The sequence below is a fragment of the Tupaia chinensis genome, unplaced genomic scaffold, assembly GCF_000334495.1.
Source record: "Tupaia chinensis unplaced genomic scaffold, TupChi_1.0 Scaffold000235_1, whole genome shotgun sequence".
NCBI lineage: Eukaryota > Metazoa > Chordata > Mammalia > Scandentia > Tupaiidae > Tupaia > Tupaia belangeri.
Genome location: NW_006159713.1, coordinates 5,800,823 through 5,827,001, shown reverse-complemented (window position 1 = coordinate 5,827,001; position 26,179 = coordinate 5,800,823). Strand labels below are relative to the sequence as shown.

Sequence of the window (26,179 nt, the reverse complement as noted above, 5' to 3'; positions counted from 1 at the left end):
TGTTAATGTCCAGGTCTCTGCGGCTGCGGGAGGAGGGGCAGAGGTGGGCATCCCAGGACCAGGCGTGGGGGTGTGACCCTAAGCCCCGCACCACCGCTTGGTGAGACAGGGAGCCAAGGCACTGCGCTGCGTAAACAGAGCCCGTGGGGCTCCCCTCGTGTGTGACTCTCTGGGCCCCCTAACACACGCCAGGCGAGCACTCAAATTTTGTTCTCTGTCTCCCTCGAGTGATGGGCACCACCTCCTGTGTAGGGGGAGTTTCTGCTGCTGCTGTGTCTCCGGGACCCTGTGGGACAGCAGGGCCAGAGTCTCTCAGTTTTCTTTGTTTTCCAGAACCATGCACACAGCAGGGGCTTAATCAATATTTGTAGGAGAAAGAGAAAGAAGGGCAGGTGAGTGAGGGGGCCTGGCCAACCCCCAAAAGAGTTCCAAGGAGCACAGCTTAAGAGTCTGGGCCTCAGGTGGCGTGGTGGCTAGGGGTGCTGGACTCCCACATGGCCAAACGGTTCATGCCCCAGACCTGGTGGCTTGCTTTCCCGCTTTCTCTCTTTCTTTCTTTCTCACCTCTCCCCAAGGTCAGGGCCGTTGGGGTCAGCAGTGTCACTAGCTTCCTGCAATGCTCCTGGCCAACAGTACCCCAAGGGAGAAGCAGAAGAGTCTAAGGACCCAGTCCAAAGCCCTATTCCCCCTCTGCCCCTCTGGAGGTGTGGCCCTGGGCAGAAGTGACCCTCTCCCAGGCTCAGTAACCTGCCCATCTACAAACTAGGGGAGCATGTAGCCTGCCCGGCCTCTTCCCATCAGGGAAGGAACACCCCAGCCCCATGGCACCCTGGGTCCTGGTGCTGCCAAGCCCCGCCCTGCCCCCACCTGTTGTACATGTTCCAGAAGAGCTGCAGGTTGGCCTGATTCACCACGTTCCCGATCTGCTGCCGGTAGCTCTGCACCAGCTCCGTGTTGTTCACCAGCTCCTCCTGGGCCAGCGGGATGAGTCAGGGGGTAAAGGGAGTGGACGGGTGGACATGGGCTCAGAGGGGACGTGCAGGTGCCACCACCAGAGCAGCCCTGTCCTGCTCCCAGCAGGGAGCAGGGGGTGGAAGGCAATAGGGGTAGGAACTTGGGAGGGGAAAGCACCACAGAGCTGCACCCTCCATCTCTCTCAGCATCATGGGTAACCCAATACGAAGACAGGTCAGAGGGCGAATGACCACAGCTCGCCTCCTCCCACCAGCTGGGAGGGCAGAGGCCCCAGGTGTCCCAAGAGTGGGCATACCCAGGCCTTCAGCAGCCATCCAGTACCCCATGCAATCCCAGCCCTGCCACCACTGGTCCTGTCTCAGGGTGGCCCCAGGTCCACAGAAGCCCAGGCCCCTTACCTGGCTGAAGAGGTGAGAGAGCACCGTGTCAGGTAAAGTGCTGGTCAGGCCAGAGAGCTGCAGGTCGAGGGGGGAACCAGCGTGAGTGCCACGTTCATCTCACCACCCCGCTTCCCAGGGCCACCTGCTCACCTTGGTGGCCGCCCAGTCGATCCAGCCTTTGCCATTGGGGTCGATGTTCATCAGCACCAGCCCCTCCACCAGGTCGGGGAAGATGAGCTGCAACGAGAGGCAGGGGCTGGGGGCTTGGGGGTGTGGGGAGCCCCCATCTTCCCATAGAGCACATGAGCCATGAAATGCTGGCCCTGCCTACCTCCCAGGGGGTGGGACGGTCAGAGAGGTGGAAATGCTCGCAGAGGCGTCAAGAGGCCCTTGAGGAGCCACTGGCATAGCTGAGAGTATCACCTGCTTCCAGGTGACTTGTCCTCCTCCTACCCCGAAACTTTACAGGGTCTTGATTTATTAGAATGTATGACTATACCGCTGTTACCCACCCTTTAAAAAGCATTTAGCATGTGAACTCTCACATAGACGACTGTGGTTTGAGTACCTGGACCCAGCGCTTGAAAATCATGCCAGATGTGTGGGCATGTGTGTGTGTGTCCAAAATCCTGAGAAGAGAGGGCATTGTGACATGGCCATCCCCCCTGGGGAGTGATTTCTCACTTCCCCTCTCTCTGTCTCTAGCTCTCTCTAATGAGTGCCCTATGGCAAAAAATATCTTTTAAAAAAAGCCTTTTTTTTTTTTTTTTTGAGAGGTTTTTGCTACAGGGCGTGTGCACTTGCCAGAGAGACACAGAGAGACAGAAAGCGAGACATCACCCCCGCCCCAGGGATGGTCACACCATAGTCCCTTCTCCTCCATTCTCCTCTCAGGATCCTGGGCACGCATGCGCACGTGTCTGGCGTGAGTTTAAGCCACTGGGACTGAGACTCGAACTGCGGTTGACTACACAAGAGTTCAGCAACGTAACCAGCTAACTGCTGGTCCCAAAAGTCTTTGTTCTTTATAAGCCAAATTATGTATAGCAATCGAATGTTTAATAAAAGAATAAAAAAGTGTTTAAAAAGTCTCTGACAATGGTGGTGTTGCAAAACATGATTAAACATCATAAGATTTTAAACATAAGGGCCAGCAGGTAGCATAGTGGTTAAGGTACTGGACTCCCATGTGGTCCACTGTGGTTCAAGTCCCAGACCTGGCAGCTTGAAACTCAGGTCAGGCATGTGTGTATGCATGCCCAAAGTCCTGAAAGGAGAATGGAGGAGAAGGAACTGAGGCGTGGCCATCCTCCCAGGGGATAATTTCTCCCTTTTTTTCTCCCTTCCTGTCTTTGGCAAGGGCGCATGCCCTACAGCAAAAATCTCTCTCTGAAAAAAAATCAAGAGATCCTGGGGACCAGCAGGTGGCATGATGGTTGAGGAGCTGGACACTCCCACATGGTGGACCATGGTTTGAGTCCCAGATCTGGTGGCTTACTTTCTCACTTTCTCTCTCTCTGGTCAAATTAAAATAAATGAATAAATAAAATATTAGATAAATAAGTCTTTAAAAAACAAACCAAGAGATCTTAAACATGTTGTTTCTTGGTTTTTATAAAAAGTGAAGACCTGGGGCCAGCTGGTGGCATGGTGGTTAGAGCAGCTGGATCCCACATGGACCCAAAGGCTTGAGGAGCGCCCAGTGTTCCAAAGCGAGGGAGAGATGGAGGAGGTGGATTGCAGCGTAGCCACATTTTCTTAAGACTATAAACCATAACTTGCTTAACTATTATCTGAAGCCAGAATTTCTATTATCAACAATTATAATCAATTGCCTTAGTTACTAAGTAAAGATTGTCCTTCACTGATTACTATGTAAACATGAATTGCTTTTTAAGAGGTTTTTGCTATAGGGCACATGCATTCGCCAGAAAGACAGAGAGAGACAGAGAGTCAGAAAGTGAGAAATCACCCCCCCGGGGGGGATGGCCACGACACAATCCCTTCTCTTCCATTCTCCTCTCGGGATCTTGGGCACGCACGCACACGTGCCCAGCGTGAGTTTAAGCCACCGGGTCCAGGCCTCCAACCGTAGTCGACTACATGGGAGTCCAATGACATAGCCATTATGCCAACTGCTAGTCCCATACATGAATGATTTTTTAACAAAGATTTACTTACAGTAAGGCTGTGAGATTCGATGAAAGTAACACCTTTTTTAAATTTTAATTTGCCAGTGGCACATGTGCTTGGGAGAGGGGAGAGAAGTGTGTGTGTGTGTGTGGGGGGGTAGAGAGCACTCCCCATGGGGGATGGTCACACTGCAATCCCTTCTCCATTTCTCCCTCCTTTCAAGATTTTGAGCACACATGCACATGAGTCTGCTGTGTTTCTCAGGCTGCTTTGTCTGGGACTTGAACCATACAGCCAGCCATGTGAGATCCACACACCTTAGCCACCAGGCTATGGGCTGGCCTGAAAGTTACATTTCAAAAACATGTTGGGTAAGGCTAGCCAGAGACAGTAACTTTTTTATTATTAATTTCTTTGCAGGGAAAAAAGAAAGACTTTTTCCACATGAAGAGGAAGTCGGGGAGGGCAAAAGAGGAAGAGTGAGAATTCCTAGTGGCTGAAGGGCTGCCCTGGGATGGCAGTGGGGTTCTGGGGTGGGGGAGCGGGGAGACTCACCGCAAACTTGGCCAGCACGTAGGCACCAGCTCCCACGCCGATGCCTATCACGTACTTGAACCTGGCACAGAGCAGGGCTGGTCACTCCAGGGCGGGGGTGCCATTTGCCATGAACCCCCTCTAGAGCAAGCCCTGCCCACAGCCCAGAACCCTCGGTAATGGTGGTGGGCACCCGGATGTCCAGCACAGGGCAGGGCTGGTGGGGACTCACCCGAAGTGCTGCACCACGCTGGGGAGCATGGCTGCCAGCTGCTCCATGGAGGGGAACTGGTACCTGCAGGGAGCACAGGGGGTCAGGGCCTGGGAGTGGCCTGAGCTGCAGAGCTGGGGGCCAGGCCAGGGGCTCCCGGTACCTACCCCTGAGGAAACTGTGACGCCCCCACCTGCTGTCCAGGGGCATCCACATGGCACACTACGAAGTGCTTGGTGATCTCCTGCATGTCCTCGAAGTTGAAGAAGGTGTTGAAGCACAGCTTGTCTGCAGAGACACACCTCTCAGCTGTGGCCCAGCAGAGGGGGTGGGGTGGGAGGGCAGCGAGGCAGAGGCGATCAGCCTCAGGGACCAACAGGGAAACTGAGGCCCAGATGGCTGAGGCCACAGAGCTGGGTGGGAGCAGGTTCCACAGTGTGCTGTGGGGTAGAGGGAGCAGATTTGAGGCAGGGGAGGGGTGAGGGAGGCCAGGCAGCACTTACGGTTGAGGCCCACATCATGGTAAGTGAGGATGGCTGGGCGGTTTCCCTTGGGGGCGCCTCGGATCACCACGTGCAGGAGGCCATAAGGCGTCTCGATGTCATGTTCCTAGAGGGGAGAGACCGTTCTGAACACCCTGGGTACCCCCCACGAGGGCGTCCTATTCTCATCACCCCAAGTAGCCCTGAAGAGGACGGACCCGGTGAACACCCCTTCTTGGGAGTGTGCAGCCCAAGGACCCACATGAGCTGGGCTGTGAAGGAAAGCTCTGCTTCCCTCTGCGAAGTAGCCCATGGGGCAAGCAGCTGCAGCCCAGGCCCAGGCTCTGCCTGTCCACCACTTGGTCGAGGGTTTATTGGGGTCCGACTCCTCCATTTTCCAGCAGCTTCTCCCGCAAGACAGCAGCCTGGGGCCCTCCCCATTCAAAACCCCCAGGGGGGGACGAGCAGTTAGCGTAATGGCTATGTCGCTGGACTCTCACATAGTCGACTGCGGTTCGCGTCCTGGACCCAGTGGCTTAAAACTCACGCCGGGCACATGTGCGTGTGTGCCCAAGATCCCGACAGGAGAATGGAGGAGAAGGGATTGCGGTGTGGCCACCCCCCCTGGGGGGGGATTTCTCGCTTTCTGTCTCTATGTCTCTCTCTGTCTGACAGCGCATGTGCCCTATGGGGGGGAGGAGAATAAACCTCTCCAAAACCCCCAGGGGCTTCCTGCTGCTGAAAAGCTATAGCCTCAACAGCCTTGCCTGGAACTCTCTGTAAACACCAAGCCAGCCCCCACCTCACACCAGCCCTTGGCTCCCACCCAACTCTTACTCATGCCCGTCCTCCTCTTTTTTTTTTCTTTTAAAGAATTATTTACTTATTTAATTCTATTTGTTATTATTTTTTTAATTTGATGAGAGAGAGAGAGAGAAAGGGAAAGTGAGAAAGTAAGCTGCCAGGTCCGGGACTCAAACCATGGTCAGCCGTGTGGGAGTCCAGCACCTATCCACTACGCCATCATACCTATCCTTCTGCCTTGACTGCCCTTCCCTGTGACCTAGACATGATCAAGGCCTCCTTCAGGCAGGGTCAGGTGAGACAACACCCTCACACAACACGCGCACACTCACACACTCGAAAGCCTTCTGCAGCCATGCCTGCTCCAGATCCCCTTGAGTGCCTGCCCCTGCTTTCGCTGCTCAGGGTGCTCACTCCTCAGGAAGACTCAGCTCTGCCCCTTACTGTGTGACCCTGAGCGGGCATGTCACTTCTCTGTGCCTCGGCCTCTTCACCTCGAGCTACCTCACAGGGACTTGGCAAGAACTACACTTGTTGCTGTCTGGAAGGCTGAGCACAAGGAGAGGCCCGGGAGGCTGCCATGCTGGGCAGCCCTGAGCCTCGAGAGACGAGAGACGCTGTTAGCTGCGCCCTTTGCGCCCTGGCCATTCTCACGCTCAGTCACGCTCAGTTGGGGAGCTCCGCTCTGAGGGCCTGTCAGAGCTGGGCAAACAGCCCCGCCCTGGTCCATGGGGAGCCCCGAGAAGCGCAGTAGGCACCCAGTGAGCTGGAGGTGGATCTGGGGTCAGGACAGGATGGAAATAGCAAACAACTAAGCACCCACTACCTGCCAGGCTTCCAAGAGAGAAGGGGCGTCTTCCCCCTTTTGTAGACCAGGAACTTCTGAACCTAAGTTCCTGGCCTCGACAGGAAAGAGGAGGCAGGGTCTCGAGGACTGGCCTTCTTGGGTCTGGGCTCAGGGGACCACTGCCCAGGCCTGTCTCACCAGCAGGGAGTGACAGGGTAGAGTTGACCTGTAGGCAGAGGCCCCACCCTGGGAGCCACGAGCCACGCTTCTGTGGGGCCTATCTATTTCTCTGTGGCCCACCAGATGGGCCCAGGCCTGCCACAGCCTCCCACATCCAGGGCCGGTCCCCCCTCGGGGCCTGTGAAACCCAGGGACGCTTCCTGCTCACTTTTCGCATCTTCTCCTTTACTCCTCAAGTGGATCTAAGCCAGAGAAGAGGACACTGAGGCCAGGAAAGAGAAATGTCTGCCCAAGGTCAAGCCAGGGTGGGCAGGGCGGGCCTTGCCTGGTGCCAGTCTGGAGGCCGGGGCTATGCATGTACTAAAGGCTGCACTTTCTAAGAGGGCAAGCTCCACCCTCGAGATGGAGCTGGTGGGTGCTCACGCTGCCAGTCCCTGCTGGGGCTGTCCCTGCCGCATTCCCCACCTCTCATTTCACATTCTAGCAGCTCCGGAGGGCAGGGTGGGGGCAGGGGGGACGCACAGAGAGAAAGCTGCAATGCGCTTCCTGCCGCTAAGGGCCCTTAGGGCCGTTCTGGGGCAGGTCAGCCCCCACACCCGGCGTGGCAGCACGCGTGAGGGGGTGCCCGCCTTCCCTGTGAGTAGGTTCTGTCTGTCCCCTCCCAGTCCTGATGTGGCTGCCCCGTCCCCATCTCCCAGACACTGCCAAGCAGCCTCGCCCTACTAAGACTCAGCTCTCTGGGACCAGCCTGGACCTGGGCGGGCCCTCGGGGCCATGGGCCAGGTTGTCCAGTGACCTTGGCTGAACCCTCTAGACCTCCTTTGCACCTCCCTGACTCTTGGCAGGTAGCTCAGACCTAGCTCAGCCTGATAGTGGCCGAGTGTCACTGTTCTCGTTCTCGGGGCGCTACACACAGAGACACTTCAAGGGTTGCAGCCCAAGGTGCTCTGAACCCCCAACCCTCAGGACTGAGCACTACCATTGGCTCCCGGTGACGTCAGACCCTGGCCCCTGCTTCCAGGTGGGCACCAACACTGCGCAGCAAGGGAGGGGGCTCTGACATCCCCCTTCAGCCAGTACATGTCCGCTTGCTCATGACCTTGAAGTCTGGGAGGTGGGGTGGGAGAGGGCTCTGAGCGGACTGGGCGCACACAGGAGATGGCGGTAGTGCGGCTCTTTCTGTCAACCGCATCAATAATTCAGCACACGGGGTTTGCATGGGTGGGTGGGCACTGATGTTCGGAACCCACAGCCTTCAGATGGGGCGGGGCGGATGCACCGTGCAGGGTAGGCCTGCCCGCACCTCTCCCTCCTTGAGCCAGAACGGTAGGAGACCTGGGGACCTGCTGTCCTGGGGGCAGGAGGAGGCACCCTGGCCTTACCCAGGAACCCCAAGCCCCATGGACTCATGGCTCCAATGTTGTCTTCCCCCCTCTACAAAATAAAGCAAGACGACCCTTCCTCGTTTCCCTGCAGGGACCCTTGCCGTCATGGCTGAGGCCGGGACCTGCCCACACCGCAGTGCCCCTGGGGCTGCATGAGCAAGCGGCTGCCCGCCTTTGCCATCACACTGCTGCACTCTCCAGACAACCACGACACCCCAACACACGGAGGGGTGGGCAGACCCTGCATGCACAGACACCCCAGACTCACGAGGAACACGGTCTGGGACTGGCACTGGACACCCGCTCACCCCCTGCACTGAGGTGGTCCCAGACGCCCAGGCAGACACCAGCAGAGGGCACAGCCGACCGGACAGCTCCGCCAGTGCATCCATTTCCTGCAGAGAACTCACCCCTCCCTGCCCTTCCCCTCCGCCCCCTAGGCCCTGCTAGCCGCTGCCCCCAACCACTCCTGCCGACCGGAGTCACCAGGGAGACCGGAGCTCGCTGGTCTCAATGATCCCAAGGCAGAGCTGCCACCAGACATGGGCAGAGGGATGCTTCTTCCCCACTGCAGCGGGTGACAAGGATGCCCCATCTTCCCTGCCCGCTTCGCTGGCCCCAGAGCCCTCACTCACCCCATCCCAGCACTCCGGCATCTTGCTGAGGGAGGGCCCCCGCCTCAGCCGGGAAGGGCAAACAAAAGCCTGAGTCACTCGGGTCCAGAGGGAGGGGGCCGCTGGAGTGAGAGACGGTCGGCTCTGCGCTGGGACGCCACTCCCGGGCCATTTATACGCAGGTTCCGGCCCTGCGCAGCCGGCCCCGCCTCCCCGCAGGGTTTCTGGGCAGCCACTTGCTCAGCCGGGGCCCCTGCTCCCAGATTGGCTGTCGGGAGACAAACCTGGCTTCAATTGGCTCCCGAGGTCCTCGCTCATCCAGCCCTACTCCGGCTCCTCCCTCCCCACCGCACACCGTCCTGGATGGCCCCAGACCCTGCAGCTCCCCCGCACCCCACTCACGGCACCATCCAGCAGCTGCCGTGGCACACGCGGCCCTGTCAGGTCCACCAGGGCTTCTCAGACGGGCACACTGACGCGGGACAGGCCTGCACTCTTGGGGATGCCCCCGTACCGCAGAGCCCTTGACCCACAACGGGCAGTACAACGGTCTGAGAGGGCTCCAAGCACAGCCATCAGGGAGGCCTGGGTCACTTAACCTTGAGGGGACCCAGGGAGGCACTGCCGTCTGAGCAGCCAGACCGACGCCTTGCTTCAGGGACTGCTTCTTCCTCACCCACCAGCACCTGTGCCCTAGGGCAGCTTCCACTTTGCCCATGGTCTTGCCCACACTGCTGACAGCAGGGTTCCGGGACCCAGGGACCTGGGCAGAGTGCAGGACCAGAGGGGACACATACCAGCTCTGCCCTCTCCAGCCCTACACTGCTCTAAGGGGCTTAAGGCCACGGGGGGAGAGAGGAGACAGCAGGCCACCGTCTTTCCTGCAGCCAGTCCCTGAGGGCCCTGGTGCCTAGGGCTCTGAGGAGTGGGGTGCATGCCCCCCTCGGGCTTCATGCCTTGTCCTCCTGGGCAGCAGGCATCTGGGAGGGGAACGGGAGAAGGGGAGCCACAAGAGAGTAGAGGAGGGGAGGAAATAGGCCAGGGAGGGGAACAGAGGAGGGAGCCAGGGGTGAGAGAAGGGAGCTACCGGAGTGGAGGGAAGGAGTCGGGTGTCCGTGCCCTTCTGCCTCACTGAAGGAACGCGCTGCTCGCCCCAGCCTTCGCTGCAGCCCTGCGTGCTGGCCGGCTGCCCTAGGGAAAAGCGGTCAGCTCCTGTCCCTGGGTGCCCAGTGACCTGGTCAGCGCCTGCTGTGTGCTATTCCTGGCGGTGTCCTTTGCTTTGGGGCACCAACACTTTCTGTGTCCCACCTTTGACCTCTCACTATCCCCCTTAGACCTAGAGCAGAATCCTAGGCCATGTGCACCCCAGGGCAGCAGGGGTGTGAGAGGGGGTGTCCCCTGTAACCATGGTAACAGGTGGAGGCTGAGACAACTGTGGCAGGCTGCAGAGGCATGGCCCAGAGTCCTCTGATAGCCCCACCCAATCCTGCGCTCACTCCAACCTCTGACCAGAATGGCCTCCCCCACCCTGGACCTGGGTGACAAGCTGACCTGTGACACTGCCCACCCTAAACCATAGTCCCCTTGTCTGCTCAGCTCACTGGCTATAAATCTCTAGACCTGAGTTCAAGTCCTGCCCCACTAGCTGGTGACCTTGGGCAAGATTTGCTAACCTCTCTACACCTCAGGCTCCTCAGCTGTAAAATAGAAATTGTGCCCTCCTCCCGGAGCTTCCGTAAGAACACGGGAAAAGAAGACGGAAATCACTCCAGACCTAACCCCGCCCCTGCCCAGGCCCTGTCAGGGGAGAAATGGGACCATCTGTGCTGTGCGCATCTCCAACTGCTGGCCACTTCCTTGGAGGCTGTGAGGCGACCACACGAGGCCGGCTCAGGTTTCGTGAGCCAAACCCCAGGGGCAGTCATAGTTTTGCCACTTCTTTACTGTGTGACCGTGGGCAAGTCAGTTGACCTCTCTGAGCCTCCATTTCTGTCAATGAGAGAAACAGCAGTGTCCCCTACCACTCAGGTGGATCAAAGTCTATGGCGACTGGAGCCCTCATGTAATCTCTGTAACTATGTAGGCTGTTGTAAGGATAATACAGAGAATATTCATGAACCTGTGAGGAGGGATCAGGAAACCGAGAAACCAAGGGGTCAGGTGATTTGCTCACTCGCCCAGTAAGCAGCGGAGGCCCTAGCACCTCTGCACTCTGGGCCTGGGGCCACATTATTGGGGCGCAAACATTTTTTGTTTTTTGGAGAGATTTTTGCTATAGGGCGCATGCGCTCGCCAGGCAGAGAGAGACATAGAGACAGAAAGTGAGAAATCACCCCCCAGGGGGGATGGCCACGCTGTAATCCCTTCTCCTCCATTCTCCTCTCGGGATCTTGGGCACGCATGCACACGCGCCTGGCGTGAGTTTTAAGCCACCGGGTCCGGGACGCAAACCGCAGTCAACTACGTGGGAGTCCAGCGACATAGCCATTACACTAACTGCTGGTTCCCGGGGCACAAACATTTCTATTACAATGTCTCCTCCGAGCCGGGCACCTTACACATAAGCTTGTTTTATCTTCTTAATCCCCACTTACATATGAGGCACAGAGAGGGCTGGCAACCTGCCCGATGTCACGCAGCTAGTGAGCACAGAACCGGAAACCACTCCCAGGCAGTCTGGCTCTCAGGGCCTCTTGTTCCACTCCGCCGACCCTGGGGCCTGTGGGCACCATCACCTCACACTGGTGAGTGCGACTGGGTATGACTCGGGGGTGCTGAGTGCCTGCCTCGCTGCACAACAGAACAGGCAGTGAGAGCGACTCTGTGCCAGAGGTCACCTGGCCCGTAAGCGGCAGGGCCAGGATCTGGACCTAGGTCTGCCTGACTCGGACCCTCTACCATGCTCCTCCTAGTGGCTGGGCCCACTGGGCCAGTGCCAGTCACTGTGAAATCGGGAATAAGATCCTTGCCAGGCGCTGGCCCAGATAATGGCCATCCTCAGGGCTGCTTTACTAGGAAAACAGAAACAAAGCTGCCTCCATGTGGTGTAACCAGAGTGGACAGGATGGTGCCTCTGTAAAAAGAGTTTGCTCTAGGGCACGTGTGCTCACTAAAGAGAGACAGAAAGAGAGAAAGAGAGAGAAAGCGAGAAATCACCGTCCAGGGGGATGGCCACACCGCAATCCCTTCTCCATTCTCCTCTCAGGATTTTAGGTGTAGTTCTCCTCTCACACACCCAGCATAGTTTCAGTCCTCCACGTCCACGACTTGAACCATGGTTGGCCACCTTAACCACCACACCATCTGCTGGCTTCCCAAGTGAAAGAGCTTAAGAACCAGGTCCTGGGAACAGCAGATGGTGTAATGGTTACGTCACTCGGCTCCCATGTAGTCAACCACAGTTTGAGTCCCAGACCCAGAGGCCTAAAACTCATGCTGGGCGCGTGTGTGCACGTGCCCAAAATCCCAAGAAGAGAATGGAGAAAGGATTGCAGTATGGCCATCACCCCTGGGGGGTGATTTCTTGCTTTCTGTATCTCTGTCTCTCTAAAGAGCGCACGCACCCTATAGCAAAAATCTCTCTCTCAAAAAAAAAAAAAAAAGAATGAGGTCCCACACACTGGGCAGCTACCTGGGCATGGCGCAGTGAGTCGGGGCTCCTGCTCAGAGGGCTCAATGCAAGGGGGAGGTTTACAGACTCAGCTGGGCTGGGGCCTCTTCCACGATCCCCGGATGCTCTTCCCTCCCTCCCCACAGCAGGTCTGTACACGTGTGCATGTGCGTGTGTGCATGTTGGGGGCTGGTTGTCACTGCCACAGCCTCAGACCCCCATGCGGTGGCCCACAGTGTCAGGCCAGTGGGAGGGGCTGCCCTGGGGTTTTATTTCATCAGTCCCCTCCTCCAGGACGTTTGCCCACATGTTCCCGCTCCTCTTTGGAACGCGGAGGACAAAGAGAACACCGTAGTGTGTCTGCTCCGACCCTGCTGTCCCTTGCTCACAGCCCAGGCCCTCTCGGCCTCTCCTCTCCAGCCCCTCCACTGGGGCTCCATTCAGTCCCCACTGCAGACTTCCATCCTTCCTTCCCTGGCCCAGAGCCTTTGGGTTTGGAGATGGTGCTCCTTGGGGACAGAAGCATGTGCCCACTGGCTGCCCTGAAGCCTCCCTTCACGTCCTTGAAGTGGCGCGTGACCAAGGGACCAGAGCACAGGCCAGTGGAGCTGCTGGCTCAGGGAGGAACCGGCGGCAGCGCTACCTCCTGCGTCACCCCTGCGTCCAGACCACAAGGCTGGTGCTGTCATGTGGCTTGGAGACCGACCCAAATGGAGGTCAAGCCCAGACAAGGGCAGCGGCCTGGGGGCTGGTTCCTTGCAGGAGGAAGGGTCTGACTTTGTGCGGCGTGCACTGAGGGCGGAGGGTCTGCAGCCCAGGGAGGCTCCCCTGGTGCTGCTGGTGCTGACAGTCACCATGGGACTCAGACAGAAACAGCTGTGCAAGTGAGCAAGACCGACATGTGGAGGAATAAAAACAAAGAGCGATTTCAGTTTCCACAGAGAGTCTGGAATCAAAGTAAAGAGGACATGGTTGTCCAGGCAACGGCTGCCATGGAAACCGGAGCTATTTTGGAGCATCAATTTGGTTTTCATTGGAGGGAAATGCTGATTCAGATGACAGCATCCCTCATTCCCTCTCCTTCCTCACTCCCCTCCGGCCTCCCCTATTCTCCCTGGTGTCCTGTTCACAGAGGGTCAGACTGCCTCCCAATGGAGGCATCTTCCCGTTGGGTGGAGGGTGGGCCAGGGGCCGAGGTGGACAGAGCTGCTGTGAGCAGTGGGGTCAGTCCTGGAGGCTGTGAGATGCCGAGCCCAGGACACTCCAGGCTGGGGGCACGTGGACAGTCTGGACCCTCGTCTAGGACCTGGCTGGGAGGGGCAAGGCACTGTCCAGCTGCCCATCCTCCCATATCTCGGGAGGCCAAGCCTTGACCTACCTTCCAGTCTGTGTCCACAGTCAAGAGGAAGGTGTCGGAGTTCTCCTGGGAAGGCAAACAGAGGGGTGGCAAGTTAGGCCCCAGTGGGTCTGGGGGGCCACAGGCACTCTGCCTTGAGCAGACTCATTCCTGTTTCCCAGTCTGTCTCAATTTTTAAAAATTATTTATTTAATTTTATTTATTATTACTATCATTTTAATTTGACCAGAGAGAAAGAGTGAGAAAGCAAGTGACCAGGTCCGGGACTCAAATAACAGTTGGCCATGTGAGAGTCCAGCACCTTAACCACCCCACCACCTGCTGGCCCCTAATCTGTCTTCATTTTTTTTTTTTTAAGAATTATTTATTTATTTAATTCCACTTATTATTAATTTAATTTGACCAGAGAAAGAGAGAGAGAGAAAGGAAGAAAGCAAGCTACCAGGTCCGGGACTTGAACCGCAGTTGGTCATGTGGGAGTCTAGCACCTTAACCATCCCTGCTACCCCCTAGTCTGTCTCAATTTTAATAAAAGCAATCAAAGGCTTCCCAAGTGCCGAGCTTTGAAGCCTATGTTCTAGTTAATTAGTTATTCCTAAAAATAAAATGTATGTTTTCGGGAACCAGCAGTTAGCATAATGGCTATATCGCTGGACTCCCACATAGTCGACCGTGGTTCGCGTCCCAGACCCAGTGGCTTAAATCTCACGCTGGGCGTGTGTGCATGCGTGCCCAAGATCCCAAGAGGAGAATGGAGGAGAAGGGATTGCGGCGTGACCATCCCCCATGGGGGGTGATTTCTCGCTTTCTGTCTCTATGTCTCTCTCTGTCTGTCTGGCGAGCGCACGCGCCCTATAGCAAAAAACCCCTCCAAAAAAATGTATTTATTTCATAAAACAGCAAGACAGAGAGACAAGCACCCTGACTGGGTCCTGACGCTGTGACCCATCTCTAGTCTCAGCCAGCCAGGATGGCACACACATGAGCACCTGGTCTATCAGGGAGGTCCCAGGATGTGAACCCAGGACCTTTCTTATGTAAATCCAGTGAGCAAGGTGAAGTTAAGAGAGGCCATGCCATCGGGCTAGGCAGCAATGCACCCTCTGAGTTGCTGTTGGTCACTTTCCCCTTTCTTATGTCTCCTTAGAAAGTTTCTCTGGTCACCCACTTTAGGGATGGGCAAACTGAGGACACAGCAAAGGACTAGAAGGGAGCTTTTCTAACCCATGCAAAGGCACAGTCAAGGTGGCCAGAGGTGGCGCTGGCTGCTCCCACCCTCCAGCCCCACTGTCTTGGAGCTCTCACATCACCAGGGCTCATTTTACCCCGACCCATTGCATGTGAGTGTTTGGTGCTCGTCCCCCCACAGGGCTCCCGGGTGAGGGCAGGACCATGACCACCGCCACGCACTCCCAGCGTAAAGCCTGGCATGGCAAACAGCACGGCATGAACAATCCGACTTCATGGATGTGAGGAAGGAGGCTTGGACGGCATCCAGGGACTGCAAAGATGGGAGAAGGGGCGTGGGGACTTGAATCCCATGAGTCTCACTCGTCAGGCTCTCTCTGACACCAAGCAGCCCTCAGACACTGAGGATCTGGGCCTGGCTCTGGCTGTGTGAGTTGCCCTCTCCAGGTCCCCTTGTTCCCATCTGTATGACAAGGCAGACCACGTGGCTCTGACTCAGACCACTTGCAGGCCTGGGGAAGAAAACTTCTTGGGGGGCTCCAGCACAGGTCCGGGAAAGCAGAGCTGGCAGCCCTGCCCCGCCTTCCGCAGTGCTGTCTGGAAACTCTGCTCCCCTCCCCTGGGCTGTGCACTGCGGGCAGGCTGTCCAGCCTCCCAGCCTTGTCTGCGAGGACCGAGGACCGAGAGCAGCTGTGCTAGCCACTGCCGTCCTCGCCCTGCACTGGCCTGGACCCCCTACGGGTGCTCTAGAGCCTCTAAGATCTTGCATGAGGAGGGCTGGGGACGTGGGAGAGTTAGGCTGAGACCTTAAGAGAGCTATTATCTCAGAGAAGGAGGGAGGAGGAGGTTTGTTAAAAACAAAATCTGACACGAGGATGAGGCAGATAATGGCAGGGTGTGCTGTGTGCTCCCAGGGTGCCAGGGCCCTAGGCGTTGAGGTGTGGGAGGTGCAGGACCAAGAAGCCAAGGAACAGCGGGAATAGCACAGACACTCAGGGGAGAGGGCCTGGCTGGGAGGAGTGGCAAGGCCAGGAGTGACAGGTGTGTGGGGCCGAAGTGGGGGGCACGGGCACTGGGTGGGGTGAGCGGTAATCCATGCATGGAGTGCTGGACACGACAGGCACCTGGACTCCCAAGCAAGCAAGTCTGCAGCGCAGGAGGATGCAGGTCACCATGTGGAAACGATGACTCACTGGGCTCCAGGAGTTTGCACCTGGCAAGTTACAGACTTAAAAAGTGAAAAAGTGGACCCCATGGCATGCAGCAGCAAAATGCAATGCTCTTTGAGGCTGACTCACATGGGAAGCCTCCAGGTTCCTGTCCAGAGCCCTCTTCCACCCCGCTCCCCACCGCCCCCCAGCATGGGTGGGGCTAGGAGGCTGGATCATAGCATCAATACCCTGTTGGCGATGCCGTCTCTGTCTACCTCTCACACTCATGGAAGAAATCATAAATATACTTTAAAAAAGTGACGCGGATGGCCACTTTCCATTGTAACTGGAAAAGGAGAATCAAAGAGCAAGTATCACAGACGGAGAGAGAGGTCAGGGCAGCTCTTGGGGCTAAGAAAGGCAGGGCTGCACAGGGTGTCGCCAGATCTGGAAAGACCAAGCTAGGAGCCCCAGGTGGTCATTCTGGGCTTGGGGACAAGGCTTTGCCATAGGGTGCATGCATTGGCCAGAGGAAGACTGAGACAGAGAAAGAGGAAAAGTGAGAAATCATCCCCTAGGGGCTGGCCACAATGCAGTCCCTTCTCCATTTTTCTTGGAATTTTTGGCACACATGCACACACATTTGACCACTCACTGGGTTTAGAACTCGAACCACATATTTGCCCATGTGGGATCCAGTACCTTAACCACCATGCCATTTGCTGGTCCTAGATACAGGTTGTTTTTTTTTTTTTTTTTTTTTTTTTTTTTGAGAGAGAGATTTTTGCTATAGAGCTCGGGCACTTGCCAGAAACACAGAGACACACACAGACAGAAAGTGATAAATCACTTTTAAAACCTGCAAGGCTTTTAAAGCAGCTTCAGAAACAGCCGACATGACTAGGGCTACAGCACAGAGCTGTACTGATTCAAGAAAGGAGAGAAAAGGTCAGAAGGTGGTGTGGCAATCAAAATGTGATGCTCTGGGCCAGCAGGTGGCATCATGGTTAAGGCAGTGGACTTCCATATGGTGGACCACGGTTCAATTGCTGGATTCGGCAGCTTGAAACTCACATTGGGGGCATTTGCGTGTATTCCAAAATTCCAGGACAATGGGGAAGAAAGGGATTATGGCATGGCCATCCCCACAGGGGGTGATTTCTCACTTTCCCTCCCACTCTCTCTGTCTCTCTGGTGAGTGCATGCACCCCATGACAAAACCTTTAAAAAAATAAAAAATAAAAAAAGCAATTCTCTGTGAGGCTGACCCCTGGGAAGGTTCCAGGTTCACATTCAAAGACCACCCTGAGCATGCTGGGAGCACACATGCCCACCATTCGGGGTTGGATGAGGCTGTGGGGTAGGCCACTGTATCAAAATCCTGAAAGGCGGGCCAGCAGGTGGCGTGGTGGTTAAGGCGCTGGACTCCCACATGACTGACTGCGGCTCAAGTCCCAGACCTGGCAGCTTACTCTCTCACTTTCCCTCTCTAAGGTAATTCTTAAAAAAAAAAAAAGAAAGAAAGAAAAAAAAGAAAGGAGAGAAGTGTCCATGGGAGACTGAAATGCAGACCGTCATGCAGAGGGGGACGTTGTGGTGACACACTGCTCATAGAGGCAGGTGGAATGAAGACAGACACTGTCATAGCAGGAAGACGGCAGGAGCTGCTCTCTGACACGGGGAGGGAGGGGCAGCAAGGGGCTGGGCCAGGCTGGGCAGCAACAGGGTTCCCTGCTGAGGTAGGGGTGGGAGATGGGTATGGGAGGTGTTGGGCCACGATGCCCTCAGCATTCTGGGATGTGCCAGAGGGCTGGATCAAGGCCACAGACACACCCCAAACTGGCAGGCAGCACCTGTAACGTGCATACTTCAGCACTTGGGATGGGATGCCAGGGTCCCCGAGGGCCTTCATCCACCCCGGCCCTCACGAGAGGTCTCCGCTCGTGCCTCAAGACTTCCTTCTCCTGAACAGTATCATGAGCCGTGGTCTCTCCCCAGCCTTAGACTTCGCTGAGCCTGCGAGGTACGAGGGACTGTGCTGGGTGTTGGGGAGACCTGGGGCACAGAACACCTGTCTTCTGCTTCTGGTAGTGGCAAGTGTTAGGGCCAGGGCCTGGGGTGTCAGCATTAGGCTCAAGGTCAGAGAACACATCTCTGAGGAGCTGGTCTTTAACAGAGGTCTGAATCAAGGGGGGCAATCAGCCCTGTGAATTTCTAGGCTAGCACATCCCAGACAGAGGGAACAGCGGGGAAAACAAACAACAACACGTTCAAGGAGGCTGGAGAGAGTGAGGGGTGGGGAACAGGTGCAGGTCACCCTGGACCCCAGGGAGGACTACAGCTGTAACTCTAGTGGGATGGTAACCACTGACACGCTGTAGGCAGAGAACGGACATGAGGCCCTTGCAGATGGCTGCCTGGAGTGAGGACAGGAGCTAGGAGACCCTGAGGATGCTCCCGCCGACATTCCAGCAAGAGATGAGGGGGTTTGGAGCAGGGAGTCAGCTAAATTAGAATAAAGGGCCTGCAAAGGGACAGCCACCCACCAGCTTCTGTCTTCAGGGTAAGATCATACCCCTCTCAGTCACCACGCCACCCCACCGGCTAGGACCATACCCCTCCCAATGGCAGGCTGCTGCCTCATGTCATTGGACCCCTGTGGAGCCCCAGCTAGCTGCAAGGTCCCGACGCTTGGCACTCACTGACTCTTGGGCTCATCTCCTTGGTGGGAGGCCGGGGGAGACAGGGCAGAGGGCAGAGAGCAGAGAACAGAGAACAGGCGATTTCCGGCTGGGCTGCTGGCCTCCCTCTATGTAGAATAAGGGGTTCAGGATAGCAGAACTAGGAAGGACCCCCAAACCTGATGCCTCAGAATTCAGAGATCAAGGGACCCTTAGATTCTCCTTGAAAGTGGTTTATGTCACAGTCACTAGTACGATGGCGCTGAGACGGAGGGAAAGGGAAGGTGGCTGTCACCATAAGAAAGGGCGACTTAGAAGTCACTGGACTTGAACGCCACGAGGTGGCGCGCTTGGCCCCAAGACCGCGAAGGGACGACTTACCAGCTCGGTGGCGTCCTGTCCCCGGAGTAGAGGCTTCTCCTCAGGGAATCGCAGCTCCTGCAGCCCGGCCATAGTCACGTCGTGGAGCAGGAGCCCTGGAGAGGAAAGGCGAGGACAAGGTTGGGGCCTGCTGCGGCGACCACCCAGGCCCTGCTCTGAATCTCCCCGATGGGAAAGGAGAGCGCCAGGCGGGGCTGGAGCTGGGGCACCAGGGACCCCACTGGCCAGTCGCTCTCCTATACCCCCACGCACAGGCACAGACCGGTCAGGCCTCTGCAAGATCGGCCAGTTTGGCTCAGAGGATGTCTTTATACTATTTGCTCCTAAAAGTTGAAACATTTTTGTTGTAAAAAAAAAAAAAAGAATAAAATCAAAAAGGAAAAGAAGGGTAACACATGATGAGCCCTAAAACAGTTACAAGCTAAATTATGCATTTGAGAAGCAGAGGGGTGCGTGTGGGGAGGCCAGAACCAGGACCAGTAGTACATAGCCATTTCTGCGCAGGCCACCTGCTGCCCAGAGGTGGGCAGTGAGGTGTGGTTCTGTGAGGTAGGGGAGGGCCAGCTCTGGGGGCAGCCTGAGGGGTGCAAGAACAAGCCTGGGTGAGGAACAGGCTGGTGAGAGGGAAAAGGAGGCACCCTCAGTATGGCAGGCGGAGTGATGGTACAGAACGGGGTGCTGGTCGTAACATGAGAGGAGGTGACACCTGGTGACGGCTCAACCTCAGCTGCCCAACAGCAGAGCCTAGGCCCTGATTGTTGGGTGCTCCTGGGAGACTCCTGGGTGCTGAACCTCATGAGAAAGAAGGGTCATCCATGCACACATGCAGAGACGCAGGCCTGTGTACTTGGAGGTGCCAGTGGTGACAGAGAAGCAGAATTCCAGGACCCCATAATTCTAGGGCTGGCATCGCCATCTTCACTTGGACTTCAGGATGACATCGATCAGAATGCACCAAGAGAAAAACTAGCATGAGACGTGACCAGGAAATCCATAAAGAATTAAAATTTCTAGCTTATTAGAAGTCAAAGAAACTCGGGACCAGCTGATAACGTAGTGGTTACGTCGCTGGACTTCCGCATAGTCGACTGCAGTTCGAGTTTCAGACCTGGTGGTTTAAACCTCACACTGGGTGCATGTGCGTGCATGCCCCAAATCCTGAGAGGAGAATGGAGGAGAAGGGATTGCGGCGTGACCATCCCCCCTGGGGGGTGATTTCTCGCTTTCTGTCTCTATGTCTCTGGCAAGCACACGCACCCTACTACAAAACTCTTTCAGGGAAAAAAAAAGTCAAATAAACTCAAATTGAATTTTTTTTTTCCTTTGGGTCAATGGAACCAGTGAAGTTTGTAGTGCTAACAAGATGCACCAAAATGGCACTTTCTTACATTCCTTGTGGGATCATCATTCTGGAGGACGATTTTACAAAATGAACTAAAATTATTCAAAAGATTCCTGCTCTTAGACTCAGCAATTCCCTTCCCTGAATGAAAATGTCTAAGGAAACCAGAGAGGGAAGCTAATGATTTATCTATAAGAATGCTCACCACAGTGCCATCTGCAATAGAGAAACACAGAGAAGCAATGATATCCAGCCACAGGGCATGAGAGGGCCCAGAGACTCAGAGACTGCTGGATCTACTGGGCACAGGCTAAGATCTGGGCTGGCTGAAGGCTGGGGTAGACTGTGATGTTGAGACCCTGCAGGCTGGGGGGTGCTGTCTCTCTCTTTCTCTTGCACAGAAAGAAATAAACAAACTAAATAATTTTAAAAATACAGACTTTTTTGTTTTTTGAGGGAGAGATTTTTGGTATAGGTTGTGTGCATTCTCCAGAGAGACAGAGACAGAAAGCAAGAAATCACCCCACCCCACCCCCCCAGGGGAAATGCCATGCCGCAATCCTTCTCCTCCATACTCCTCTTTGGATCTTGGGCATGCCTGGTGTAAGTTTTAGACTGGTGGGTCCAGGACTTGAACTACAGTTGACTATGTGAAAGTCCGGCAATGTAACCATTAGGCCATCTGCTGGTCCCTAAAGAAATACACTTTAAAAGAAACAAGGGACAGGGCCGGCAAGTGGAGTAGCGGTTAAAGGCACTGGACTACCACATGGCTGACCATGGCTCGAGTCCCAGACCTGGCAGCTTACTTCCCCCCCTTACTCTCTGTCTCTCTGATCAGATTTTAAAAATAATAATAATAAATAAAATAATTCATAAAAGACCACTTCACAGTGTTACCAAGCCAGTGCCTCCCAAGTGGGGGGTTCTCGCTGAAGTCTGTCTAGTCTGGGGTGTGAGGTGCTGGGACTGGGCCAGGAGCTACTGGCTGGCTGACCTCATAGCAGCCTACAGGAGAGTGGTGGAGCCTCCCGGGCAGTCCTGCCCCACAGCTGGGGAGGCTCATGGCGGTGGGGGGGGGGGGAGTCTCCCTGCCCCGCCCTCTGTGTGCTCTCTCATTTCCCAGTGGTTTCCGAGGAAACCAGCTCACACAATGCAGATGGGCTCTATTTTTAGAAAGGTGTCCTCTCCCCTTTCTGATGTGTGCACATTCATCCATCCATCCGGGTGGGGAGCTGAGAGCAAGGCCCCCACTTGGCAAACTCCTCTCCCATTAGGACTTTTTTAGCTGCCTGCCATCCTGAGCACCAGACTCAATTAGACGCCTCGCCTCTGCAGCACTGGGGTGTCCCCGCCCTCCCCCAGGCCTGTTATAAAACCACCCTGGACACCATCCTCCCCAAGGACCATGCTATTAAAAGGGCTGAAAGTGGGCAGGGCAGGGACAGATGGAATGCGATGGAGGGGGTGGCAGGGAGGGGTGCAGAGAGACCTGCGGATGTCTCAGTCCATGGAAAACAGAAAGCACATAGCCTGGCCGGGCATCATGGGACTCCAGGACAAGACTAGAGCAAACACACCCATGCAGAGATGGCAGAGAAGTCCTTTTCCAAGAAAGTTATGCTTTATTCTCCAAAAAAAAAAGGAAAAGAAAAAGAAAAAGAAAAGCAGCTGAATGATAAGTTATACGAGTTATATGATGATAAGCTGTAAGATGAGTTACCAACTTTCCACAGAAAGCTTAAGGCCTGCAAGGAGTTCCAGAGCACAGAGCGGAGAGGGGTGGGCAGCCCCAGGGTCTGCGAAGCAACAGGATAGCTCTCTGCTCTGCTATTCCTGGTCTCCACCCACACTCTCACCCCCAATTTGGTATTCCCTAAAGGGAACATGGAGCATTAAAACCAAATGGCCAGCAGGTGGCATGGAGGTTCATGTGACTGATCCCACAAGGCCAATCCCATGGTTCAAGTCCCGGACCAAGCAGCTTGAAAATCATGCTGGATGCGTGTGCATGCATGTCCAAAATCCTGAGAGGAGAATGGAGAAGGGATTGTAGCATGGCCATCCCCCTGGGGGATGATTTCCCACTTTCTTTCTCAGTCTCTGTCTCTGGCAAGTACACGTACCCTATAGCACAAACTAAACACACACAAACAACAGAAAACCCAAATGGGCCTGGGATGAATCCTAACCCTTTCAGTGGTTAGACCTGGAGTCACTGAACCCAAGGCCAATATTTCTTCTCTACCACTTACTGCTTGGCTTTTTTAGGGCAAATGACTACAAAGTTCGTGTACTTGAAAAATGGAAACATTAACTTTCTTCTCCCACCTCAGAAAGCTTTGCGGTACAAAGGTAGAAAGAGACAATAGATAGAAAATGCTTTAAAATGTTTTATTTTTCTCTTCCATGAGTGAAAGAGACAGAGAGTCATCACACCCAACAGGGTCCCCAAACCACGATCCATCCCCAGCCTCAGCTAGCGCTGGGTCACAGGCATGTGCATGCCTGGTTCTCACAGAGGTCTCTGGGTGTGAACCCAGAACTTTCCCATGTGGATCCCCCTCACAGAGCACCACTGTCTGGGCCCTAAAATGCCTTTTAGATGGAAGTGTTTTGTACGTATTTAAATGGGACAAGGTTAATTTGAAAGGTGATGAGGGTCTTCCTTACCCTCCCATAACTACATCAGACTGCCGGGGGTCCTCTCCCTAGTGCCTGGTAAAGGAAGGTTCACTCCTGCTGGCAGGGAGGCTGAGCTGGGGTGCATCAGGAAGGGACAGCCAAGGGACTGGGGAGCGGCGACAGCCTTTGCGGCTGATGACTGATGACATGGTTGTGCGTGGGGACTGTCACGGGCAAAGGAGTGGAAAGGGGCTCCTGAGCAGTGTTTACGTGGCTGAATCATTTCAGAGAATTACATTTCCTTTTACTTAAAAACATGTATTTTGGGGCCAGCAGGTGGGGTAGTAGTTAAGGCACTGGACTCCCACAGGGCCAAGCGCCGTTCAACTCTCAGACCCTCTGCTTGAAACTCAGGCCCAGCACATGTGCATACATGCCCCAAATCCCAAAAGGATGGAGAAGGGATGGCAGCATGGCCATCCTCCCTGGGGGTGATTTCTCACCTCCTCTCTCTCTGTGTCTCTGCCAAGCACACATGCTCTATAGCAAAAAAAAAAAAAAAAAACACCTCTCTTAAAAAATGTATTTAGGGGCCGGCAGGTGACGTGGTAGCTAAGGGCACTGGACTCCCACATGGCCAGCCGCGGTTTGAGTCCCGGATCTGGTGACTTGCTTTCTCACTTTCTCTCTCTCTCTCTGTCCCTCTCTGGTCCAATTAAAAAATAATAACAATAATAATAAAGTTAAATAGAATAATTATGTTTTTTAAAAATGTATTTAATTACGAGAAGGCACTTGTGCTTGTCAGAGAGAGGGAAGCAGGGAGAAAGCACCTCCTCATGGGGTGTGGTCACGCTACATTCTCCTTCTCTGCATTTCTCCATCCTGTTGGGATTTGGGGCACACACACATGGGCTTGGTATTTTTCCCAGGTCACTAAGGCTGGGGATTAACCATGGTCAGCCACGTGAGATCCAACTCCCGCAACCACCAGGCTGCAGGGCCAGCTCTGCATTTCATTTGAATTACTTTTGGTCGCTGGCTTGTGCTGAGACCTGAGCCATGTGAACCCTCATATTTATTAGGTTAAAAATATAAGTGGTTAGGGACCAGCAGATGGCATATTGGCCTCCCACGTAGGCAACCTTCGTTCAAGTACCAGACCCAGCGGTTTAAAACTCAGGCTAGCTGCATGTCGTGCATGCTCAAAATCCTGAGGAGAATAGAGGAAAAGGGATTGTGGTATAGCCATCCCACCTGGGGAGGGGGGATGATTTCTCACTTTCTGTCTCTCTGTCTCTCTCTGTCTCTTTGGCAAGCACATGTGCCCTATAGCAAAAATCTCTCTCAAAGTTAATAAATATATAAATAAAATAAGTGATTACTATGGTCATTCCCCAAACTGTTCGCTAAATGCTTCCATTACATCGATCAGCACAGAACAAAGCAACTGCTGAAGGGGAAGAACTGCTCAGGTAGTGATGGGGGTGGGAGGGACCTTTGGAACACATGTAGGAATTTCTGGTTCTCTCAATGACCGGGGGGCTCCTACCAGTACTTAGTGGCCGCGGTCACAGGCACAGGTAGGGAGGGTGATGCAATGTGAGGACAGCCTTGCCCAATGAAGAACCTCTCCCCACCCCAAAATGCCCCGAGCTGTCCCACCGAGATACACTGGAACTGAAGGAGAAGACAGGCAAGACATAAGGCCATGAGTTAGTGCATCAGAAGAAGCCCACAGAGGAACTGAACCTTGTGGGACAGAGAGAGACCACACGAGAGGAGGAGGAGAATGGGGAATGGCTTGTATTCTTGAGACCACCAGCGTGAAGGGGACCCTGACAGATTCTAGAGCAGGTCTGGTCCAGGCCCCCATTGCACTCCTGACAGTCGTAAGGACCCATTATTTCAAGAAAAGCCACTGCACGTGAAATAAGCCACAGCCAGGGACAAAAGCCAGGCTTGACCAGCTCCATCCTGGTGGCAGGGGTGGGGGTGGTGACAGGGAGCACATTGGCGGGGGGTAGGGTTTGTGTCATAGACAGAGAAAGACATTGAAAAGGGGGAGCACATGACTCATGTCCAAGGCTGTGCACCCAAACCCCCTCCAGGCACTGCTGCTCCCGATGTCTCCCCACAGCCTTGGATCGGAGTCCATGTTCAGCGATACACCAGCAGTAGTTTTGTAATAAGTATAATCCCATTTATGTAAAAAAATATGCACTGAACAGCTACATATAGTGCCTTTTTTTTTTTTTAAGAGGTTTTTGCCTTAGGGTGTGTGTGCTTGGTGGGAGGAGGGAGAGTCAGAGACAGTGAGAGAGAAAGTGATAAATCACCCCCCAGGGGAGATGGTCATCCCACAGTCCCTTCTCCTCCATTCTTCTCTCAGGATCTTGGGCACGCATGCACACGTGCCTAGCGTGATTTTCATATTGGGTCTGGGACTTGAATGTGGTCAGTCATGTGGGAGTCCAGCAACATAATTGCTACGTCATCTGTTGGTCCCAAGTGACACATGTTTAAAAATCTCCAACTGATTCAAAGTAAAATATAACAGTGTTGATCTCTGGAAAGGACATGGGTTTAGAAGGCTATAAGAGAGATTTTTATACTATATATCGGATTTTATCAAATCTAAGATACCTCTGATAACAGTAACACTAACATTTTATGTATAAGAAAAAACACTGCTAATTAAATTAAGACATAATACTCCTCATCCGAATAGCTATTTTTCAAAACAATCTTCAGGCATACAGAAAAATTGCAAAAACAAAAGAAGTTCAGAAATGGGAATATGCGCCCTTCACTTTCCCACTGGTCTCCTGATAGCAGAGACAGAAAACAGACACTCCAGGAAACGGGACAGGGATACAACACTGTTGAGTGTTATGTGGACCTTCTACGAATTCCACCAGTCCTCCCGAGAATACTCCTTTCAGTCCAAGATGCTACATTACATTTAGTGGTCATATGTTTTTTTTAAAAAGAGTTATTTATTTAATTTTATTTATTAATGTTATTATTATTTTAATTTGCTATAGGGCACATGTGTTCACCAGAGAGAGAGAAAGAAATTGAGAAAGCAAGCTGCCAGGTCCAGGACTCAAACTGCAGTCGGCTACGTGGGAGTCCAGTGCCTTAAGTTGTCATATTTCTTTGGTCTCCTCTGAGTGGGACAGTGTCTCAGTTTTTGTCTCTTATAAACGTGACCTGTATTTAAAGTTTATTTCTCCCATGAGACGGGACAGGTGGCACCCACAATAGGGTTTTCACTCTGTGATTCCCCCCGAGCCTCAGCCAGCCAGATCCCAGGCACACGCGTGCACCTGGCACGTACGGGCAGATGTCAGGTT

At 54.4% G+C, this 26,179-nt stretch overlaps 1 protein-coding gene across 4 annotated transcripts in view; it reads right to left on the bottom strand.

Moving 5' to 3' along the window:
• The window catches only part of NDRG4 (NDRG family member 4), a 25,322-nt gene extending 6,371 nt beyond the window's left edge, over positions 1 to 18,951 (bottom strand). For 2 of the 4 annotated variants that reach the window (XM_006148454.2, XM_006148455.2), the window contains exons 1-9: positions 18,854 to 18,951; positions 13,474 to 13,518; positions 4,737 to 4,842; positions 4,401 to 4,521; positions 4,255 to 4,317; positions 4,044 to 4,104; positions 1,506 to 1,592; positions 1,374 to 1,430; positions 868 to 971 (exon numbers count right to left, since the gene is read on the bottom strand). In XM_006148454.2, coding sequence (XP_006148516.1) covers positions 868 to 971; positions 1,374 to 1,430; positions 1,506 to 1,592; positions 4,044 to 4,104; positions 4,255 to 4,317; positions 4,401 to 4,521; positions 4,737 to 4,842; positions 13,474 to 13,518; positions 18,854 to 18,925 — 716 coding nt within the window. In that variant the 5' untranslated portion in view covers positions 18,926 to 18,951. Of the gene's footprint in view, positions 1 to 867; positions 972 to 1,373; positions 1,431 to 1,505; positions 1,593 to 4,043; positions 4,105 to 4,254; positions 4,318 to 4,400; positions 4,522 to 4,736; positions 4,843 to 8,506; positions 8,665 to 13,473; positions 13,519 to 18,853 lie in introns of those variants that run through there. The other 2 variants (XM_006148456.3, XM_006148457.3) reach the window with 2 other exon arrangements.
• Positions 18,952 to 26,179: the final 7,228 nt, after the last annotated feature.